Genomic DNA, 19102 nt, shown 5'->3' with positions numbered 1-19102 from the left:
TCTCAAAGAAGAAAAGTTTTCTTAAGCTCCAGATATTCCAATTTCATACCCTTGTTTCTCAAGTAAAATGGAGACAGTGTTGACAAATTTTCAACAGCTTAGGATTCAGAGTCAGGGTATATACCTGGCTGTTCATCTGCTCTATTGTTGAGATTTTTTCCTTTTGAGATGAGTCTTCAAGTATAGTTTCTAAAATATATGCTGGCTATGATTCCCAGGAACATTTCCTATCTTCAGTTTCCAGTTGTAATGGACTTTATCAGCTTCTAGGAATGCTGGCACCACTTTCTGCAAAGCATGGAACTACTTCAGGAAACCATCCAAGCAGGCTTATACACTTTTTTATATCTTTTTGCATTATACTGGAAACTGATATTGCTTAATTACACACCTCGTTTTCATACGGATCTAAACCAAGTAAATCAATGCTCAAAGAGTTTGCATTTTTCATATAATAAACTACTTTTTTGTTACTTTTGAGTATTAAGACTCCATTGCCTTTGGTAATTGGGTTTTATTCTGACACATCCACAACTGTGTGCACTGTAAAGCTTTCCATGAGTCATATTGACTAACTTTTGCATAATGTTCCAAATTGGTTTTGCTAACTGTTTTGGTCCGTTTGCATATTGTTATATGGTTGGCTAACTTTGCTTATTTTACTCATTTTCTTCTTCTCTGAAACTTGGTCTATTTTGAAATTTGAATGCTTCTTTCCAATTGTGTTTTTAGGTTGGACTGTTAGGTATGGCGCGTTCACTTCAAGAAGAACTTGATCATATTGCTGAAAACGCAGACACCTCTACTCCAGAAGGCCTTCATCTTCTGCTCACAGGTATGATATCAAAATTTCTATAATTCTGTTATTTTATAATTTTCGGAGATTTCTGCCACACCTAAAGTTGAAAGTTCAATTAGTGTAGTCTCCAAATGTGACAAATTCTCATCATTTGCATCTTATGAGCAATTTATCAAAGTGCATTGCATATCACTCCAGTGATTTTATGAGTGCCTTTTCTTATTGCCTGGATGGTTGGCCGAACAACTAAAAGTGAAGACTCTAAGAGGAAAAAGTTTATTTGGTAGTCAAGAAGCTTAGTGTTCAATTTATTTTTTTAATGTGATTTTAGTATTACAATTCTGTTTCCCATGATTTTCAATTAGTAAATATCACACGTAAGTTAAAACGAAGACAAATTATATTGTAATTCTATATTTTGTTTGGAAATGCCATAGACAAAGATGGGTTGAGCAGTTGGGGAAAAGATTCCATCCCCAACGAACTCAACATTTTTAATCGTTTGAATGAAAAAGGTTGCAAATGTATTTTCAGTATTGCATGACATGTGTATGGAGGGCCCATTTTGAACTGGAACGAAAATAAGGTTGAGAGCTAATATTCTCTGACTGAAAGCTTTTAATTTTATCATCATTCTAATCTTTACATGCAGTTTTTCAGTTTTTTCTATTAATTTATTTTTTGCCATATCCTCTGCATGTATTCTATACATCTTTAGAATGACATTTTTTGTATTCTTCCTCATGTTTCTGCCCCATGTATTGAAAGTATAACTTGTGAAATTTTGGGGATAGTTTATTAAATGCATTGTGAGGTTTTATTTTCTTTTCATTTTTTTGGCTTACCTAATTTGATGAATGAAAACTAGGGTTCACTTTGTAAATGGTTAGTTAGGATAGCCATGTCTATGAACTATTTACACATAAATGAAAATATTACTGATATATATGGGCCACATATCCACAAAAAAGGTAGAGGCACTGTTTGGAGTTGTGTGTGGGCAGTTGCCTATGAAGTTCTGTGTACATTGACACAAGTAGGATTACTTAAGGATAATTTTTCTTCTGAGCATTCATTCTAAGTGCTGACCCACAAGGCAAAATTGTTACATCAGTGAAGTAAGACGGGAGTAAATCTGTGTGTTCTCAATGTTTCTACAATAACTTGACAGGCTACATGTTTGCAAAAAACAAATTGCATGACTCTGAAATCTAATCATGCCAACAATACTTGGATTTCTACGACATTTTGGGAGAAGCATGATTAGACCATTTCTGTGTACACTTAACAAAATCACAAAAGTGAAGTAGATTTAACATGGTAAAAAAGCTTGGACTTGGGGAAGTCTCAAGATATTAAAAAAGTTCCTAAATTTATAATATAAACTTAAATAAGATACAAAATATTGGCTTTGAAGAACTCAGGTAGTTTTTCTATTAGTTGTAGACCAAAAGAAAGAGCACAGTGCACATCATAGTTTCATGTCTGATATGATAATTATTTTTCCTTTGACTAAAGTTAGTGGTAGTTCTCTCGAGCTGGATGGTGAAGATTCCTTTTGAGAAACAATATCATCTTCAAACATATTATAATCATCATCTAATGAAATCCCTCTTGACGCTTTTGCTTCTGTTTATTCCTAGGCCTCTAGATCTGCTGCCCATTTTTCTGCTTCTCTTTCAAAATCAGTGATCTCTTCTTTAGAAAACATTGGCTCCATATCATCGTGTTGTCCTTTGCACACACATCCCATTTTGCTCTTGGCAAATTGTGGATCCCTCTTCTTGTTTTTTTCTTTTGGTTTGGTTTTGATCCCTTGATTCTCCTGTTCCTTATCTTGGTCTTTGAGAGTGTTGCTTCAAAGTGAAATGATGGCTAAGTTTCGTCGGTTCCTAATTCGAGTTTGTTTTCAAAAGATTTGGATTGTTTGCATTAAAGAATTTCAAGTTTCTAGTCCTTCATGGGTTTGCAGACTTGTTGACGTGTTTTTTATGACTACGTCGAACACAGAATAAAGTTGCCAACGGTCACCTTACCCTCTCTTGAACAAAGTGCGATTGCATGCTAAGATTGCAAGAATTTCAAACAATCGACTCCAAGGTTCCTTTATGCTACGAACGTGACTCAGTTGGCTGATGTGATTGCTGGTAATCCAAGGGGCCTTACATTTGCATCGTTATTTCACTTCTTTGCTGTGGCTGGAACTCCATCATCGGATATAGCAATTCTGTGATGCTGCTGCTTCGAACGGACTAAAATGAACTGAAAATAAAGGGGAAAGGGTTTAGAAGGATCTAAATCTATTCCTAAGGGCAATGCTAACAAGAACTGGTGCAATCTTCTGAGGATGCTAAAGGATTTTCATATTGAGAAAGTGCATTTGAATACCCAAAACAATGCAATCCAAACGACTATCCACAACCGAACTTAGCACAAGTTTAGTGGCTTAGGCTAACTTTACACTGCAACTTACAATTAGCAAGATGCAAAAGTATGAACCATGGAAATTCATCAGACACCATTACATTTTCCATTGAAATCAAAGCACTATACTAACAACTGAGAAAATAAAATTCTACTCTAAGTGAGGAAGGTGAAACCATATGCAAGTTTTGAAAAAATAACTTAAGTGGACACCATCAGAGAACAATGTTTCACTGTTAATATTTCAAAAACTTATTGCAACAATTTCATACAAAGCTCCCTCCCTTTACAAATGAGGGGGTCACCCCTTTATATAGGCCTCAAGCCATGATTACATGCAAAACCCTAATTAGGGTTCCCCCTAAAAGATTCTCCACTCAAGATGCAACAAGGTGGGAATCAACATTTAATACCCATGAAGCCCATGTACAATTAATTCCAAATAGCCAAAAATGGCATCCATTTGTGCATTAAATGCATCCCATTACATCAAATTGGCCCAAAATGCCATGAATGTACCCTTATGCAAAAAATCACCCATGATGCCATAAATGCACCATCATCTCCTGAATGTGGCGGCTGCATGCAGAAGGAATTTGCCATAATGCCATAAATGTGACGGCTGCATGCAAAGAGATGCTTCATTAATTCAGCGTCCGTTGACTCAGCTGCCACTTGGTGGGAAAAATCCTAGAGAGAGAAAACTTCAAGAGGGAGAATCTCCGACTCTGGAAGTATTTTCTTGAAGTTTTTGAACTTGCCTTGCTTTGGAAAAGATTTTCAATGATTTTTCAATATCTCCTATTTTTTAGGAACTTTCCTAAAATTTAGGACTTAGGTCCAAGAGAGAGAGAACTCTCTCACGAGACCAAAGCTGCAAAAAATTGCGGATTCCGACGATATTTGGTGTCGAAAAATAGATTTTTCAAAATTTCCACTGAGGAGATTTCTGCATTTCCATTCTTCCTTGACCCTCGAAATTTTTCTTTGCCTTGGAAATTTTCATCCTGAACTTTCAAACTTAGGTGTGGAACGTGGAATTCAGCTTGGTGTAAGGAATTTCATTATTTCCATGCCTTAGAAAATTCACTACTTCCTGACTGGGCCTGGAATTTTGACTTTGATAGAGGAAATTCATCCTTTCCATGCTCTTCCTTGATACCTTGACTTGGGCACCTACCTTTGGACTTGGGCAATGATTCTGCATTGGTAAGGAATTTTGTGATTTTGAAGCTTTCAATGACCACCGAGTTTTGGCGTCCTAGTACCTTCCTTAGGCACAAATCTCACTTGGTGATGGAATTTTGAACCTTCTTGGATTTTCCATACCTGGGCCAAATTTCGTCAGTTTTCAATCCTGAGCATGGAATTCATTTTGCATGGTGGAATTCATCATTTCCATGTCTTAACCATTCTGATATCTCTTTCATTAACCAATGCGTAGATCCCTCCATTCCCTAGAATCTTGAATTTTTGTCCATCTTCCACGCCTTGTGTGTTTCGGCGCCTTAATGAACGCTTGGGCACAAATGCTCCATGGAGGAGGAATTCATGAGTTTGGGCATTCTCCAAGGCATATCAACTTTAGTGCCCTTCCTTGGCTTGGGGTGGATTTTTGCATTGGTCAAGGAATTCATTGAATGTTGTATTGTCCATGACTTGCTGACTTTGGCGCCTTCCTGAGTGCTTAGGCGGATTTTCACCATGGAGGAGGAATTCACAACCTTTTCTTTCCTCCATGACACTTCAATTTTGGCGCCTGTTATTAGTGTTTAAGAAATGGGTTTTCTTTTCCCATGATTGGCTAGGTTTTTTGAAATTTTGAGTTAGGTATGCTATTAATTGCTTCAAATCTGTGTTAGGTCTTTAAGGGTTAAGGTTTTTTAGTTTTAATCGCTCAAATGTCTGATCAAAACCCTCTGGTATCTATTCCTGCGTTACTTTATTCACTTAAGTAATGGGTCTTGGGGTTGTGTGAAGTGTCCCCCCTTGTTATTTACCTAGGCGGTCGTTAAATAATTGTAAAAAATCTACGCTTAATGCCTTTGTCCTTCTAATGTTGTCGGGTCCATTAAGTGTCACGCAACTTCCAGATGAATCTACGACTTTCGCTATTTCGTTAGGCGAAGTTGCGGGTGTGTTAAGCTATGCGAAATAGCGAAAGGAAAAAAGCATGTTCGACTGTGTGCATTAGATCAAGTTTAACGAGGCTCCATCTCGCTTTGAATCTAACGGCTGGCGTTGATTCGTGGCCGAAATGAGCGAGTAAATTACCTTTCGCGAAATGGCGAAAAGGTTTGGCAGGACCCAGCGATGAAGACTTTCCCACAGCTAAAAGGCGATCGAGTTTAAAAGAAATCAACGGCTCGCGTTGTTTCGTAGGAGATAGATGCTCACATGTTATGCTCTGCGAAACAGTGAAAGGTTTTTTGGGCCCGGGCAAAAGAGGTTCATAAGAAGCATAACAGATGCGCAGGTCCTCAAATATCTAATGGCTAGCGCAGTTTCGCAGGAGAAAGATGCTCGAAAGATAGCTTTTGCGAAACAGCAAAATGACATGGCATTCCAAGCAAGCAGTCCAACTAGTTGAGATGGCAAGTAAGATAATGACACTTGGCCGAAAATCAAAGTGGTTAGCAAATTGGATTTAAGGACTAACGGGTGGGTCCAAGAAGATGAGTCATGCTGCGGGATAAGAAGTGACCTGGCAGATACAGGTGGCAAGGATGAGGTGGATCCCGATGTTTTTTCTCAGCGAATAAAAAGTTGACATGTCAGTTCGGGAATGACTAGACACCAGGTGGATAAAGCTGAGTCAGACGATCCACGTATGCCGGATTCAAGTAGGTTGTTAAGCATCAGGTAAGTTTGATATGATCTAACGATTCGTGTGAATTCGTGAAGGTAAGGTGCTAGTGTTTTAAGGTCTGTGAAATGGTGAAAGAGCTAGTGGGCCCGAAGAACAGATAAAGCATAAAGATAAAAGAGGATCAACTTTGTTTTGATCCAAGGGTTCTCGTTGCTTCGTGGCTGCAAATCAACCGAGGATTAAGGCCTGCGAAATGGCGAAAGAGAAAGAGAGGTTCTTCCCAACATGACGTGGAATGACATTTGTTACTTCTTGTAAAGCTTGATGGTGATGTGTCGATTGACACATAGTTTGAAAAGGTGATTAAGGGCCCGCCAAGGTGTAACCGGCGGTTATGCAGGAAGTAAGACACGTGATTGACTCTGAACTAAACCCGAAGAGTTTTCCAGGGCTAATGGCCGAGTGCCACGTGGCATTTGTTAACCAGTGAATAAGTGGGGTAAACAATGTCCAGATAAAGGTCTCACTTAAAAGATGGTCATCTCAAGATTGATCCAATGCTTCTCGTTGTTTCGTGGCCTGAAGATGTAAGCGGATTAACCTCTGCGAAATAGCGAAAAACCGTTAGCCGTCAAGATGAGGCGCGGTTAGTGAAAAAGTTGACGGTCCTGGTAGGAGTTAAAGGCCGGGCGGTTATAGTTCCATCTAACGCTTGGCGTAGCTTCGCGAAAGGAAAGTGCTCGCGGGATAAAGCTTGCGAAATGGCGAAAAGGAGGTAGGGCCCGATGCAAAGGCAAAGAGGTTAAAACAGTGTAAAGACCGATCAAGTCTCATCTGATCGGACGGTTGGTGTGATTTCGTTTGGCGAAATTGCTAGGATGTTATGCTCTGCGAAATGGCGAAAGAGCGAAAAGAAAATATATAGGTATGTTATGACCCGTTGGAGAGAAATTTTCGAATTCTTCTATGAATTCAATTCTGAAAGGATGGCCGAAGCATGCGGTATCCATGTCGCAGTTAAGAGCCCGACTACCGTATATGATCTCGGATCAATTGAATGAAGGCATCATTTTGAAAAGTTGTTGCAAAGAAACAGTTGCAGAGCAAATTTCTTCAGTTGCAGAGTGGATTTCTTCAAGCCAAAAACAGGTTCTCTTGTACTCTTGCTTGGCAATTACTTGACAGTGTGTTTTAATTGGGGTTTTGATTTGTTACAGAACAGTTGGGGCTAGTAACTAAATTGCTTGCATAGTTTTTTAAGATGGCACCTAAAAGAGAATTCTCAGGAAAGGTTAATTACTAGGAGAGGGCTATTTGTGATGATTTCCTAGAACAGTTGGCAATGTCAACTAATGTGGCAGCAAAGGTAAAGGAATCAGTGCCAAGAGCTCCTCGCCTAAAGATAGGAGAGGGATTGTATGACAAGGGCATCTGGCTAAGAGACCCTCAAATTGGGTTGTCTGGGTTGGGATTATTTAAGGTTGGATTTGGTATGAGAAATTCCCTAGCCGCAATGAACAACATCTGGGAGTTGGACGTAGGCAAATTGGTGGTCCCTGGAGTATTCATGGATGTGGATCTCCTAACTCAGATTGCACACAATTATGACCCAATCACAAGAAGTGTTAAGGATATAAGTGGGAAAACCCTTATTGAAATAAATAATGAGTTCAAAAATGCTTTTGGGCTTAGTGAGTTTACCAATTTTTTAGAGCCTATTAACTTTAAATCACTAGCTCAGGTTTACAGTGTGCAGAGGAATCACCTTAGTTATGGGCCTCTTAAAGAATTCTTTGTGAAGATAGGCGGGTTAACAGTTGTAGGAACTAACACTGAGGAGCCTTTTTCTTTAAATCTGTTCACCCTTAGGGCCAAAGGATTATACTGGTCACTCTGCCAAATTTTAGGAGAAGATGCTGAGGCAAATATGCTAACTCATTACATGTTAATGATTGCTCAAATTTTGAACCCTTCTTTGGCAGTGACCTTTGATTATGCTTCCTATATCACTGATGCCATCCATGAAGGCTTGATAGGAATAAAGAATGGGAAAGTGGATAGGCCTTTTGGATGGTACTCCCTCTTTATGCATTTATTTTTATTCAAGGGTGGTGACTATTTTGCAAGTGGAATGGATATTGTGAAAGAGAAAGATGGAGAGAAGATGCCAGTGCAATTATGGAGTACAGTGCTGTCGTGGGACAGAGAAGATGCAAGCTTCTTAAAGTTTGATAAGTGTTTTGCATCTAAGATTAGGACTCTTATCTGTTCAGAGAATCCAAGAGTCCCTAAGGTTCTTTTGGAATTCATTAGGCCAAAAGAGTTTGCTGAGAATATTAAAATTGTCCACAATTGGGGTGATATCTACTTATACCTTGTCTCCACAGTTTTCAGAGTATATGGTTTCAAAGGCACTCCATTTTTGTTACCCTATCAGGTCCCTCTTAAAGTGGGAATTGCAGAGATCCTCAGGCAGATTGGTAGTGTGCAAGAGGTAGAGCTAACAGGCAGAGGTAAAGGGACCATTTTCCCTACAGTTACCATAGCACATCAATTTGTAATAATTAAAGGAGGTTGGAAGTATTTTGAAGATTTCCTTCAACTGTACCACTTATCAACTGTAGTATCCCGGTGTGCTGACCTTGAAGATTTCTTCAATGGCATGTTCAGAAAGAGGGCAATATGCAGAGGTAGACCCCACCAATTCCAGTTTCCTGAAGACCTCATTAGTAATGAGTTTGATTTACATGAGCAAGAGCTGAGGAAGGAAAAGTGGGTGGCCTACAAAAAGGCTTTAGACTTTGTGCACCAATTTGACACTAGCTATGACCCTTTGTCTAGCTTTCACCCCTTTGAAGAGAAGATAAAGTTCTTAATTCTTTGGTTTGAGGATGTGATGCAAACATTGAAAGAAAAGAGGGAGGTTGTAATTAAGAACAACCCTGAGAAAGCAAGACTGGTTCTAAATAGGTCTGCATCTACCAGAGCAATCCCTCCTAGTGATTACATGTTGCATAAGAAGTCCAACTACAGTGTGTTGATGCCAACAACAGGGGAGCCTTCTACCTCAAAAGGGAAGAGGAAGATACAGGATGTCATTGACATTCAAGATAGCCCAAAGAAACAAAGAGTGGGAAAGGAAGTACAATCTGATGAACCCTTGTAATCCCCATCTCAATCCCCTATTCATATAGGAGATGAACAGGCAACAGCTGAGCAACTGTTACAGTTAGGCAGTCTTGGAGAGATAGCATACACGTATGATGAAGTGGAAGAGGGAATGCCAGAAGAGCCCCTTACTGCTGAGATGAACATCACTACTAATGAGTTCAAAGGCCAGGAGTGGGATCCTGAGATCAAACAAGCCAATGAGGATTTCTTGGCTGATAATAACTTTGTCACATCAGGAGCTTTCATGCAATTTGTGTGGAAGCAGAACACTGATAAATTTAATGCTAGGTGTGAAAAGAGGAAAGATGAGCAGCCCCACAAGGATCCAGCTGTGGTGGAGGAAGAGATAAAGCAAGAAATGGTTGATGAGTTTAAGACTATCACCCCCGAGCAGGGAAGAGACATGGTAGCACAGGCTGGGGTACTCATTCTCCCCAAATGTGACATAGCAGATGCCTTGGTTTTAGAGGCAGTAAGAAAAGAGACCAAACCTATGGAGGGAGTCACTTTCAGCAAAGATAGCTGCACTGGTCATGTGGTCTCTTAAAAGAGATGAAAATAAGAGGAATAAGGACACCCCAGGGTCAAGTTACCTTGGAGGAATGATAGTGAAAAGAGTGCAGAGCACTGGGGTAGTGGTAGCTGCTAGCATTGTGCTAGAGATTGCAAAGTTTAGTGTTGCAGTAGCAGAAAGAGAGGCTAAGGAAAAGGCAGATCTCCAAGTTAAGTTGGAGACAATTCTGAAAGCTTACAACAGTGCCAAGGAAGAGGTAAGGGGTAAAGATAGCATCATCGCCAAGCTACAAAGCCAGTTGGTAGGACAATACCATCAAGGTGAGTCCTCAACATTGATGATCTCCTCTTCTCCTGCAAGACCTCCACCTACCAGCCCCATTATTGAGTTCCCACCATCTCCAGCACCTTCTAGTTATCAGTTGATTGAGATCACTCCCCATGAGTTGGAGAATTTAAAACAGGTTCAGGCCCTATATGCAAAGAAATATGAAGATAGAGTAAAGGCTACAATTTTAAGTTTTGCTGATACTATAGCGTCTTCACTAATGTATAACAACATGAGTAAGATTTTGGAAATGTGGAATGAGTTAAATGGGGACAAGGCTGTATTAATGCCTATTTTTGATAAATGGAGATCCAGAGAGCAGGATATAGAACTGATTTGTGTATCCTATGATGAGGCAGGGGCTGATCCATTATTAAATCCACCAATGATATGACAAAGGATTTAGTAAAGTTGGCAGAAGGAGTAGATAATGCAGATAGAAAGATCAACTTGTACAAGAAAGAGTACACTGATCAAGTTTTTGAATTACTCCCAGGAGGTTTTGTCAGCCCAACCCAATTAAAGGACAAACAAATATGGCTTAAGGAATTGGAAGCCAAATTATCACTGAGAATAAAAGGAATTGTTAAATCAGAGGATGCTTCCATATTTGTCAAAACAATTGAGGAGATTGAGAAAATCAAATCTCATATGGTTTCCTGAATTCAGAGGTCAATAAAATGAGGAATTCTTGGAAAAGATTAGCCAAGACAAAAGCAAAAGTAATTAACTTCTCATGGCCTGCTGATGAGGTGTATCAGGAATGGACAAGAAAATATGCAGTGCTTGATGTGGAGCAGTTAGAAAATGTTGCAACAGAACAACAAGAGGAAGAAGCCGCGGATGTTGAAAGAGACTTGTAACCGCATTTGTAAAAGGTTTTGTAACTTCTTCTTAAGAAGTAATGATTGTAACAAACTCTCCTAGGAAAGTCCGAAGCTGTGTGTGCATCCATATTGTTATAAATGGATACCAGGACTAGTAAAAAAGGGATTGCAAGGAATTGTAAGAAAACGCTGCAGAAATTTATCTGAGCTTTTTTTCGAGTTTTGATGGAGAATATTCAAATATTTTTGTGATACTTTCAGAAAAAATATCAATACACAGACCATTGGTTTTGAGTTAAAACTTTGTTTGTCTTCAAGTATGTTTGCAAATGTTTACTGTTTCATTCTGAGTAATCTAGGGTTATTCTTTTTTGAATATGGGTTGTAAGGCAACTTTCAGTAGATATGTTTCTTAGCTTTTCTCTTCAGGAGGGGAATTAAATACGCAGGAATCATTTTTACCAGTAAATTCTTTGTGGGATACTTTGAATTTTGATGAACACAGTTTAGTCTGGTATGAATAAATTCTTATGTGTGTCAGGCATGTATAGGGATCTGCAGAAGCCAAACTCATGGAATATGTGGAGATATTTGATTGTGGAAGTATTGTTTGAACTTAGATGACTCTGTGACCTTGGATAAGGCATTGATATCTATTAAGGTTATCTTCTATACATCTTGTAGATCAATACTGAACATGAGTATAAGTTTCATTCCTTTGTTTCAGTTAGTTTTAAGGTGATAAGATCCACTGGTTTTCGAACTGGTTTGCTGTGGATTTATCTTTTAAAAGTGTGAATTCAATTCACAAAGGTATACCCGCCTGAACTTTGGATAAGTTCGAAGTGTAGAAGGTTAATCAAACCTTGTCATATGTTGTCCTGAAAGTTTCCTTCTCTTTAATCTCTCTTCTGCATAGAGAGTTATCATATCACTATAAGGATTTTAAAGTGAATCAGATTTTGAGAACAACAGCGCCCTCATAAGTGTTTGGGCGGAAATTCAACATGGAGGAGGATTTCATCATTTTGTCTATTGTCCATGAGGATACTACTTTAGGGCCTTCCCCTGTTCCTAGGCAGCTTTTGTCATTAGGGAAGGAATTTTAACATTTCCATGGATTTCTTGCATCCCCCAATTTGGCGCCTTCCTTTACTTCCATGCGATATTTGGACTTGGTCAAGGATTCACTAACTTCCCTGCGCATTCCAAGAATTCTTCAATCTGGCGCCCTTCATAGTGTTCAAGCGCCATATCACCGAGGAGGAGGAATTCACAATTTTGTCCATTTTCCATGACACTTCACTCCTAGTGCCTTCCTTTCATCTTGGGTGCTAACTTGCACTGAAGGAGGAATTTCATTGAATGTTGAATCCTCCATGAGACTTCCATTTTGGCGCCCTCCACAGTGCTAGGGCGGAATTTCACACTGAAGGAGGAATCCATAATTTGCTTGAATTATCCACCATCCCTTGAATTTGGTGCCCTATCCTCTTGGGCGAATTTTGGCCATGAAGGAGGAATTTTACACTTTGGAGTTCTTCCTTGACTCCCTTAGTTTGGCGCCATGACCTCTTCTTGGCTTGGATGTTAAATTGATTTGCTGAAGGATTTTCATGCTACTTTCCAGACTTGGATGATTCTTTGAGCTTTCCATTTCAAGACTTGATGCCAACACTTAGCCATTTTGATTGATCCTGTTTGCTTTCTGACTTTTCGAAATTAGAAGTAGTCATGGATGCTTGATCTTCATCACCTTGCTAGAATTGTCCTGCTAGAAATAAACTTTCCAAAAATAGAAACTTTCAGAATGTCAGCGTTAGACCCCAAAACAGGACACAGTAATGACATACTATAAATAGAAACCTACTGAAAATAGAAATTACTAAAAAATAGTAAGTTTGATTTTTTGGCAAAATGACGACATTCCGGGACTCAACAAAATCCCTAAAAAATAGGAACTTTCTAAAAATAGAAAGTTGCTCAGTTTTGGCTCAAATTTAACTAGGAGGTTCCTTGAAGGGTCCTGATTCCAGTTGTATGCTTAGTTTATTCAAAACCCTAACAAAAACCCCTAAAATCTAGGACAAAAGGCCAAAACCCAAAAATTAACAAAACTAGTCCTAGACTTAACCAAATTTGCTCAAACGAAAAGCAGACTTAATCAATTTGACCCTCGAACACTTGCAAAGCGGAGAGACTGACGAGACAACTGCGAAAAGACCCAAAAAACAAAGCCGAAAGACTGGGAGGGCCTAAAAAGCAGGGGGGTCCCCATTTAAAATGGGGTGATGTGTGAAAACGTCACAACAAGACTTACGAAGGAATATTCGATTTTTGGACTGAATGTCATAGCCTCTAGATGTCCTAGCCTTTCCTGCAAACGTTCTCTTTGTTGGTCAAAGTGTTCATAGGCTTGCAAAAATGATTTTGTGGGATTATGATGGACTACTAACATGTGATCCAAATCTTCCAACCTCTAGGATTTGTTGGAAAGATTGTTATTGATGTCAAGGGCACTCAGTTGCAATCGTTCAATTTCGTCATTGATGTCAAAGGTAAGATTCTATGTGTAAGAGTGATTAAAAGGTTGTCATCATTATCATTGATGACAAATAAATCTTTGTCAAAAGTGAGAAGATGGATGAGATTGCTAAATATTATCATGATGCAAATGAAAGAGAAAACAATGAATCTGCAAACAGGTGGCGGCATGGCTGGCTAAACTAACCAACGACACAAGGAAATTACTAACTGATTTGTCAAAGAGCAAATATAATTATTATGCTGATTGATTCATTAAAGAGATGATTACTATACAGCAATATGATTAAGAAACCAATGCTTGTGGAGGAGAGATGACTAAACAGCAAGAAACATGATCAAAATGTTAATAGACATTAAGATATGATGGCTGACAAAGTTATATCCATATTAGTAAACATTAATATACGTTTGACAGGTTTATGGATATTAAAGTTTAAACACATACAAGATGACAATCAACATAGCAGCAATTACAATAAAGAAAGGACAGTGATTTAGTAAGGAGAAGATTATTCAAAGACAAGTCACATGCCGACCAACTCATTTAGAGAATAAAAAGATAGTTAATTGTGAAAATAGTGAATGGTATTAACAATTACATTTACCTTACATAAAATGGTGTTTTTAAAGTATTAATAAGCATTCAAAAGAAAACAGATAAGAAAAAGAAAACAGATAAGACAAAAAAACAGAAAAAGACAAATGAGAAGGCGGCGCTTATGAAAGGTAGCAAATAACAGCAATTTTATAAAAGTAACTCTTAGTAAACTAAAGGGCAGCGATGATATATTATGCAACGATTAGTAATGAGTTAGTAATGAGAAGTTTGTAAACAAAGAAAGAAAAGTGATGATTAATATTTTAGTAATGAGAAGTTTGTAAACAAAGAATGAAAAGTGATGATTAATATTTGCCAAGAAAGGGTGTGATTTTATTAATAGAAAATTAAAAGCTGTTAATAAGAGGGAACGACTTTATTGAAGAGTCGCTTCCATTCTAAAAGACATATGATGGGATATAAAAAGAGATAAGTTTTTGTTTTATTAAAAAAGGAGTGTGCATAAGAAATATATATATCAGATATACACCAAGGCATTATATAAGAAGGTTGTTTCAGACTTGATAAGAAGAATATGTGGAGACAATAATCAGATTTTGAATAGGAAATTAAGATCATTTGTAAGAGATTTATGATCAGACTTAACAGAATTGAGAGGGAAGTGTAACGTCCCCTTCTCAGGCATGATGTTTCAGTTGACCGATGGCCTATTTCGGAGACCCGTAGGCTACTCAATGGGTGAAATTAGGGTTTCCAGTTTTGGAGGTTGTTGTTGCTCGTGAATTAGAGTTTGGATCTGAGTTTTCAGAGGGCTTTGCAGTGGTATATCCGGCTTTGCATTCCGAGCACTTTTTGGAATTTACTATTTTTAGTAAATTCTATTTCTGGCAGTGGTCCTAATTATTTTGGCACAGTTGGTTCTCTTCTTCAGTTGGTTCAGTTGGCTTTGTCACTTTTGGCCTTGGGATGTTTTTGGAGAGATAAGTTCATTTCATTTAAATAATGTGGTCTTCAAGGGTGGACGCATCATGGAAGGGATTTAATATTTCCTAAGGTCTAAAATCTTGCTTATGAAAAAGGGTGCCAACTTTATGAAGATAAGTGAATTAAAATAAAGGTTAATTAAAGCTTTTAGAAGTGGCGCCATCTCTTGGAGGAAAATTCAAATGTGAAATTAGGGCGCACTTTCTAGAAGCCTCTTAAGATTCCTTGTTAAGCTTATAAATGGAGGCCTCTTCCCTTCATTTGGGCATCTTATGTCTAATATAATGTTACTCTGCCGAAATGGTATTGGGGTTGTGTTGACGTGTATTTTGTACACAATCATACACAGAATAAAATACCCAAGGGTACCTTATCCTCTCTTGAATAAAGCCTCTGATTGCTGAAGATGTCGCAAAAAAGGATCAATCAGGGTGACTCCAATGTTCTTTTATGTAGGGTCTCGACGTGTGGATAAGCACCAGTGGTCGTTGTGAATGCTGTTTCATCAAGGGGCCTTACGTCCTCCGAGCTGCAGGAACAAGATTTCTCTAAACTAACAAGTTCTCAAAAGATCAAAAGGTAGAGTTTGCAAGGGATAAATTCTAATCTAATCCTAAGAATGACCCAATGTAGGCTAGATTTGGCAAGATTCTACCAATTTCAATATTGCCATGAAATAACAACCCAACTGAAATTGATGCGATCTTCTAAGGTAACAAATGATTTTTCAATTCATCAAGGATCATAGACACTACCACAAAGGCACATATCCAAAGCTCAATGACGATTGAAGGTTTAAGTAATTCAAGTCTCTCCAGTTGACCACGCAAGGCGTTCCTACAATCAGTAAGAAGCTAGTGGTTTGGAACGTGAATCTCACCAAAATCAAGCCCAACACTTAGTCCTTCAAACTTAAGTACCACTTCGACTGAGAATGATTCAAGAAAACAAACAACCATGAAGATAGCCACAAGAATTGCAATAAAACACCATAACTTCAATATTTTATTGATCTCAAAGCCAAAATAGACAACAATTGTTTGAAATTCTTTCTTCAAAACTCAATCTTGCTACAAGATAACTTTCTTCTCTCCAAAAGCTCTAAACTTCTAACTATTTCTTATTGCTCTCTATTTCTAATTACAAAATGAAAATGAATGAGGGTATATATAGCACCCTCAATTACAATGAACGACCCAGATCAAAAGAAGATCAACAGCTGAGATTCTGACACCTAAACCCTAATTAGGGTTTTATTACAAAAGTTCCCTTTTTATCGAACAATATTAAATGCATAGCCAAATATTTAATTCGGCACAAAAATCTAGGAAACATAGACCAATGACAATTAAGGTGCCATGTCATCTATAACAACCTCTCTTCTAGAACCTTATTCCCTTTCTAATGCTCCTTTTTAGCATATGCAATGAATCTGGACACGATTCCTTCAATCTCAGCAATAGGAATCTCGGGAAGATTCCTCATTCGTTCCTCAAAGTGAATAATCTGATCAAAGGCCTTGAGAAGAGCTGCGTCCCATTCAGGTTCGAGTTCCTTGATTTTCTCAATCAGGAGCATAGTAGCAAACATTTGATCTCTTTGCTCATCAGTAATAACATTCTCATCTTTGCAAAAGATGACCTTGACCCTTTCTTCCAACTCTTGAAGATCCACATCTGTCTCAACTTCGATTCTTCTGCCAAGAATAGTACATAAAACCCCAAACACCTTGTCCTGGATTGGATGGATGACCTCCACTTGATTGCATTTGGCGCTGGTGTCTTCGAAAAGAACTTCCTTCATCTGGAGTAAAGTAGACCACTGGAGTAAATTATGAGCTCCTCCATCCATTATCTTTTCTTGTGCTAAGGTCTTCCTTGGTGTTTGCCTGATTACTTGAAGAACAGGAATGATAACATCTTTAGTATGAGCAAAGGCGGCTACTGTTATCATTAGGTTGTGGATGATCTCAAGGACCTGGAAAGCCCGATGAATGGTCTGCATCATTCTTGTTGCAAACTCAACGACAACTATATGGGATTTGTCAATCCAAGAGCTCATAAGCTGGACCAGGCTCTTAACTCTCTCTGCCTCACCAACTGATTCAAGGGGAAGTGCTTGCATAGGAGATACTGCTGGATCTTGACGTCCCAAAGGTTGACTGAGGTGGCTAAAGTAGCCTCTCCAAGCACCTCTCTCTCTCTCAAGTTTTCTACTCTTTTCCATTTCTTCCTTAAGTTTATCTTTAAGTGCCTCAAATGAATCAGTTGCCTCATCCATTGCCTGCTCAGTGGTGAGTGGACCAAGCTCAACGGTTTCTACATCATATTCTTCTGCAAGGATTTCACCCTCGTACTTGTCCACTGCTGGTGTAGCTATCTGTAACTTCCTGGACCCTGTCTCATCTGTGATCATCTTGGACATTTTGGTGGCCTTTCTCTTTTCTGTTACTCCTTGAGAATTTCCAACAAGGCTATCTAAATCAATCACATTATCTTCGTCTTCGATCACAATCACCCTTGTTAGTCTCTCCTTCAACCAATCTGGAATAGCGGACCTTGTCTCTCTAACTTGTATTTCTTTAGGCAATGGCTCTTCTTTCCGGAGAGGAGATGTCCCTTCATCATCATTCTTGTCTTCATGTAGCTCATTGACCTAGGGAGATTGACTTGATGAACGTTGAGATGCCTGTCCTTCTTCATGTTTATTATTCTGGACCATTGATTCCATAGATTCCTCCACTTCAAGTGTCCTCTTCTCTTGTTGAGAAGATGTGTCGGATGAGCGATCTCGATTGGCCTCTTGCTTCTTCTTGGAAGATTCTCTTTTCTCAGGTCTTTCCTTCCTCTTCACACCTCTAGGATGAGGATTGCCTTCACTTACGCTTCTGGGGTGAGGATTGCCTTCGCTTGTGCTTCTAGGATGAGGATGGCCTTCACTTGCGCTTGCTCCTCCTTCTGTCGATCTTTCCTCCAAAGTAAAAGTCATAGGTATATTCTGCTCCCTTAACTTTTGATGTTGCACATCAACCCATCTGTGAGTACAGGACAAAACTGGAGCCATCAAAGTTTTTAAGTCCACAACCTCAGGTTCATTCCAATCTATCTTTACTGCCTTGTCCTCTCTATCATAGGATGACTGGAGGTGCCTACCACTGTCCTGAGCTTGATCGACCACTCTGTAAACTTTGCATTTCCTGATGAAATCCAAAGGCAATCTGGAATGCATCTTTCTTTTTACTTCTAAATCATCTGAGAGATTCATCCAAAAGTCCTCTACCTGACAGTCATGCTTGTACTTTCTACCAACTGTCTCCTCTATATACCCATAAGGATCAAAATTCTCCCTCAATGAAAAGAATGAAAATGAATATAAGGCCAACTCTCTTTCTGCATCATCCAAAGCTGGAGCATTAGGACATACCTCAACTGAATTTCCTAGTATGATAGGTACAGGAATTCCATTTCCATGCCTGTGTCTGAATGCCTTTGCATAAGCTGCCAACTGCCTAGTCACCTCAAGTAATACTATCCGGTCTGTCGGATATCTTGGCAACATATATGGAGGTGAAGGACACCCATGAACTCTAATATATGTAAACTTCTGGAATTGGATAAACCAAGCACCATACCTCTTTACAAGCTCTTGTGCCTCTTGAGATATCCGATTGTGAATCCCGCCTTGTAGTGTCCTGGTGATGTTCATCGTGAAGGTATCATTGACTAACTTGTAGTTACTTCTTGGTGGATGATGCAAATGAACATAAGAATCACAAACTCTAACTTCTCCAGGTCCTCTTCCAATCACTCCTCTGTGAGGTAGTCCTGCATATTCAAAACTCCTGATCAAGGCATATATGATGTATGAGCTCATGTGGAAGGATTTAGTAGCCTTCAGTCTTCTCAACTGCACGTCCAAGCAATGGCTAATAATTCTAGCCCAATGAATTGTTCCTTTTCCCTGAACTATCACTTGGATGAAGAAGAACATCCATTTCTCAAAATAGAAGGCTTGAGGACCCCCTGTAACTCGATTGAGTAAGGTTATCAAATCTCTGTACTCCTCCTGGAAGTTGATCCTATGTGGTGTGTTGGGAATCTTGCTCAGGCGAGGACGACTTTTGAGTAACCAATTCTTGTTG

At 38.9% G+C, this 19102-nt stretch overlaps 1 protein-coding gene across 2 annotated transcripts in view; it reads left to right on the top strand.

The window, feature by feature from the left end:
- Positions 1-19102, top strand: part of LOC131037898 (uncharacterized) — a 176935-nt gene that overhangs the window by 53438 nt on the left and 104395 nt on the right. For both annotated transcript variants that reach the window (XM_059220133.1, XM_057970141.2), the window contains exon 2: positions 733-835. In XM_059220133.1, the coding sequence (XP_059076116.1) occupies positions 733-835 (103 nt within the window). The remainder of the gene's footprint in view (positions 1-732; positions 836-19102) is intronic.

This window comes from Cryptomeria japonica, chromosome 4 (assembly GCF_030272615.1).
Source record: "Cryptomeria japonica chromosome 4, Sugi_1.0, whole genome shotgun sequence".
Classification (NCBI taxonomy): Eukaryota; Viridiplantae; Streptophyta; class Pinopsida; order Cupressales; family Cupressaceae; genus Cryptomeria; species Cryptomeria japonica.
This window is presented reverse-complemented; position numbering and strand designations above follow the sequence as displayed.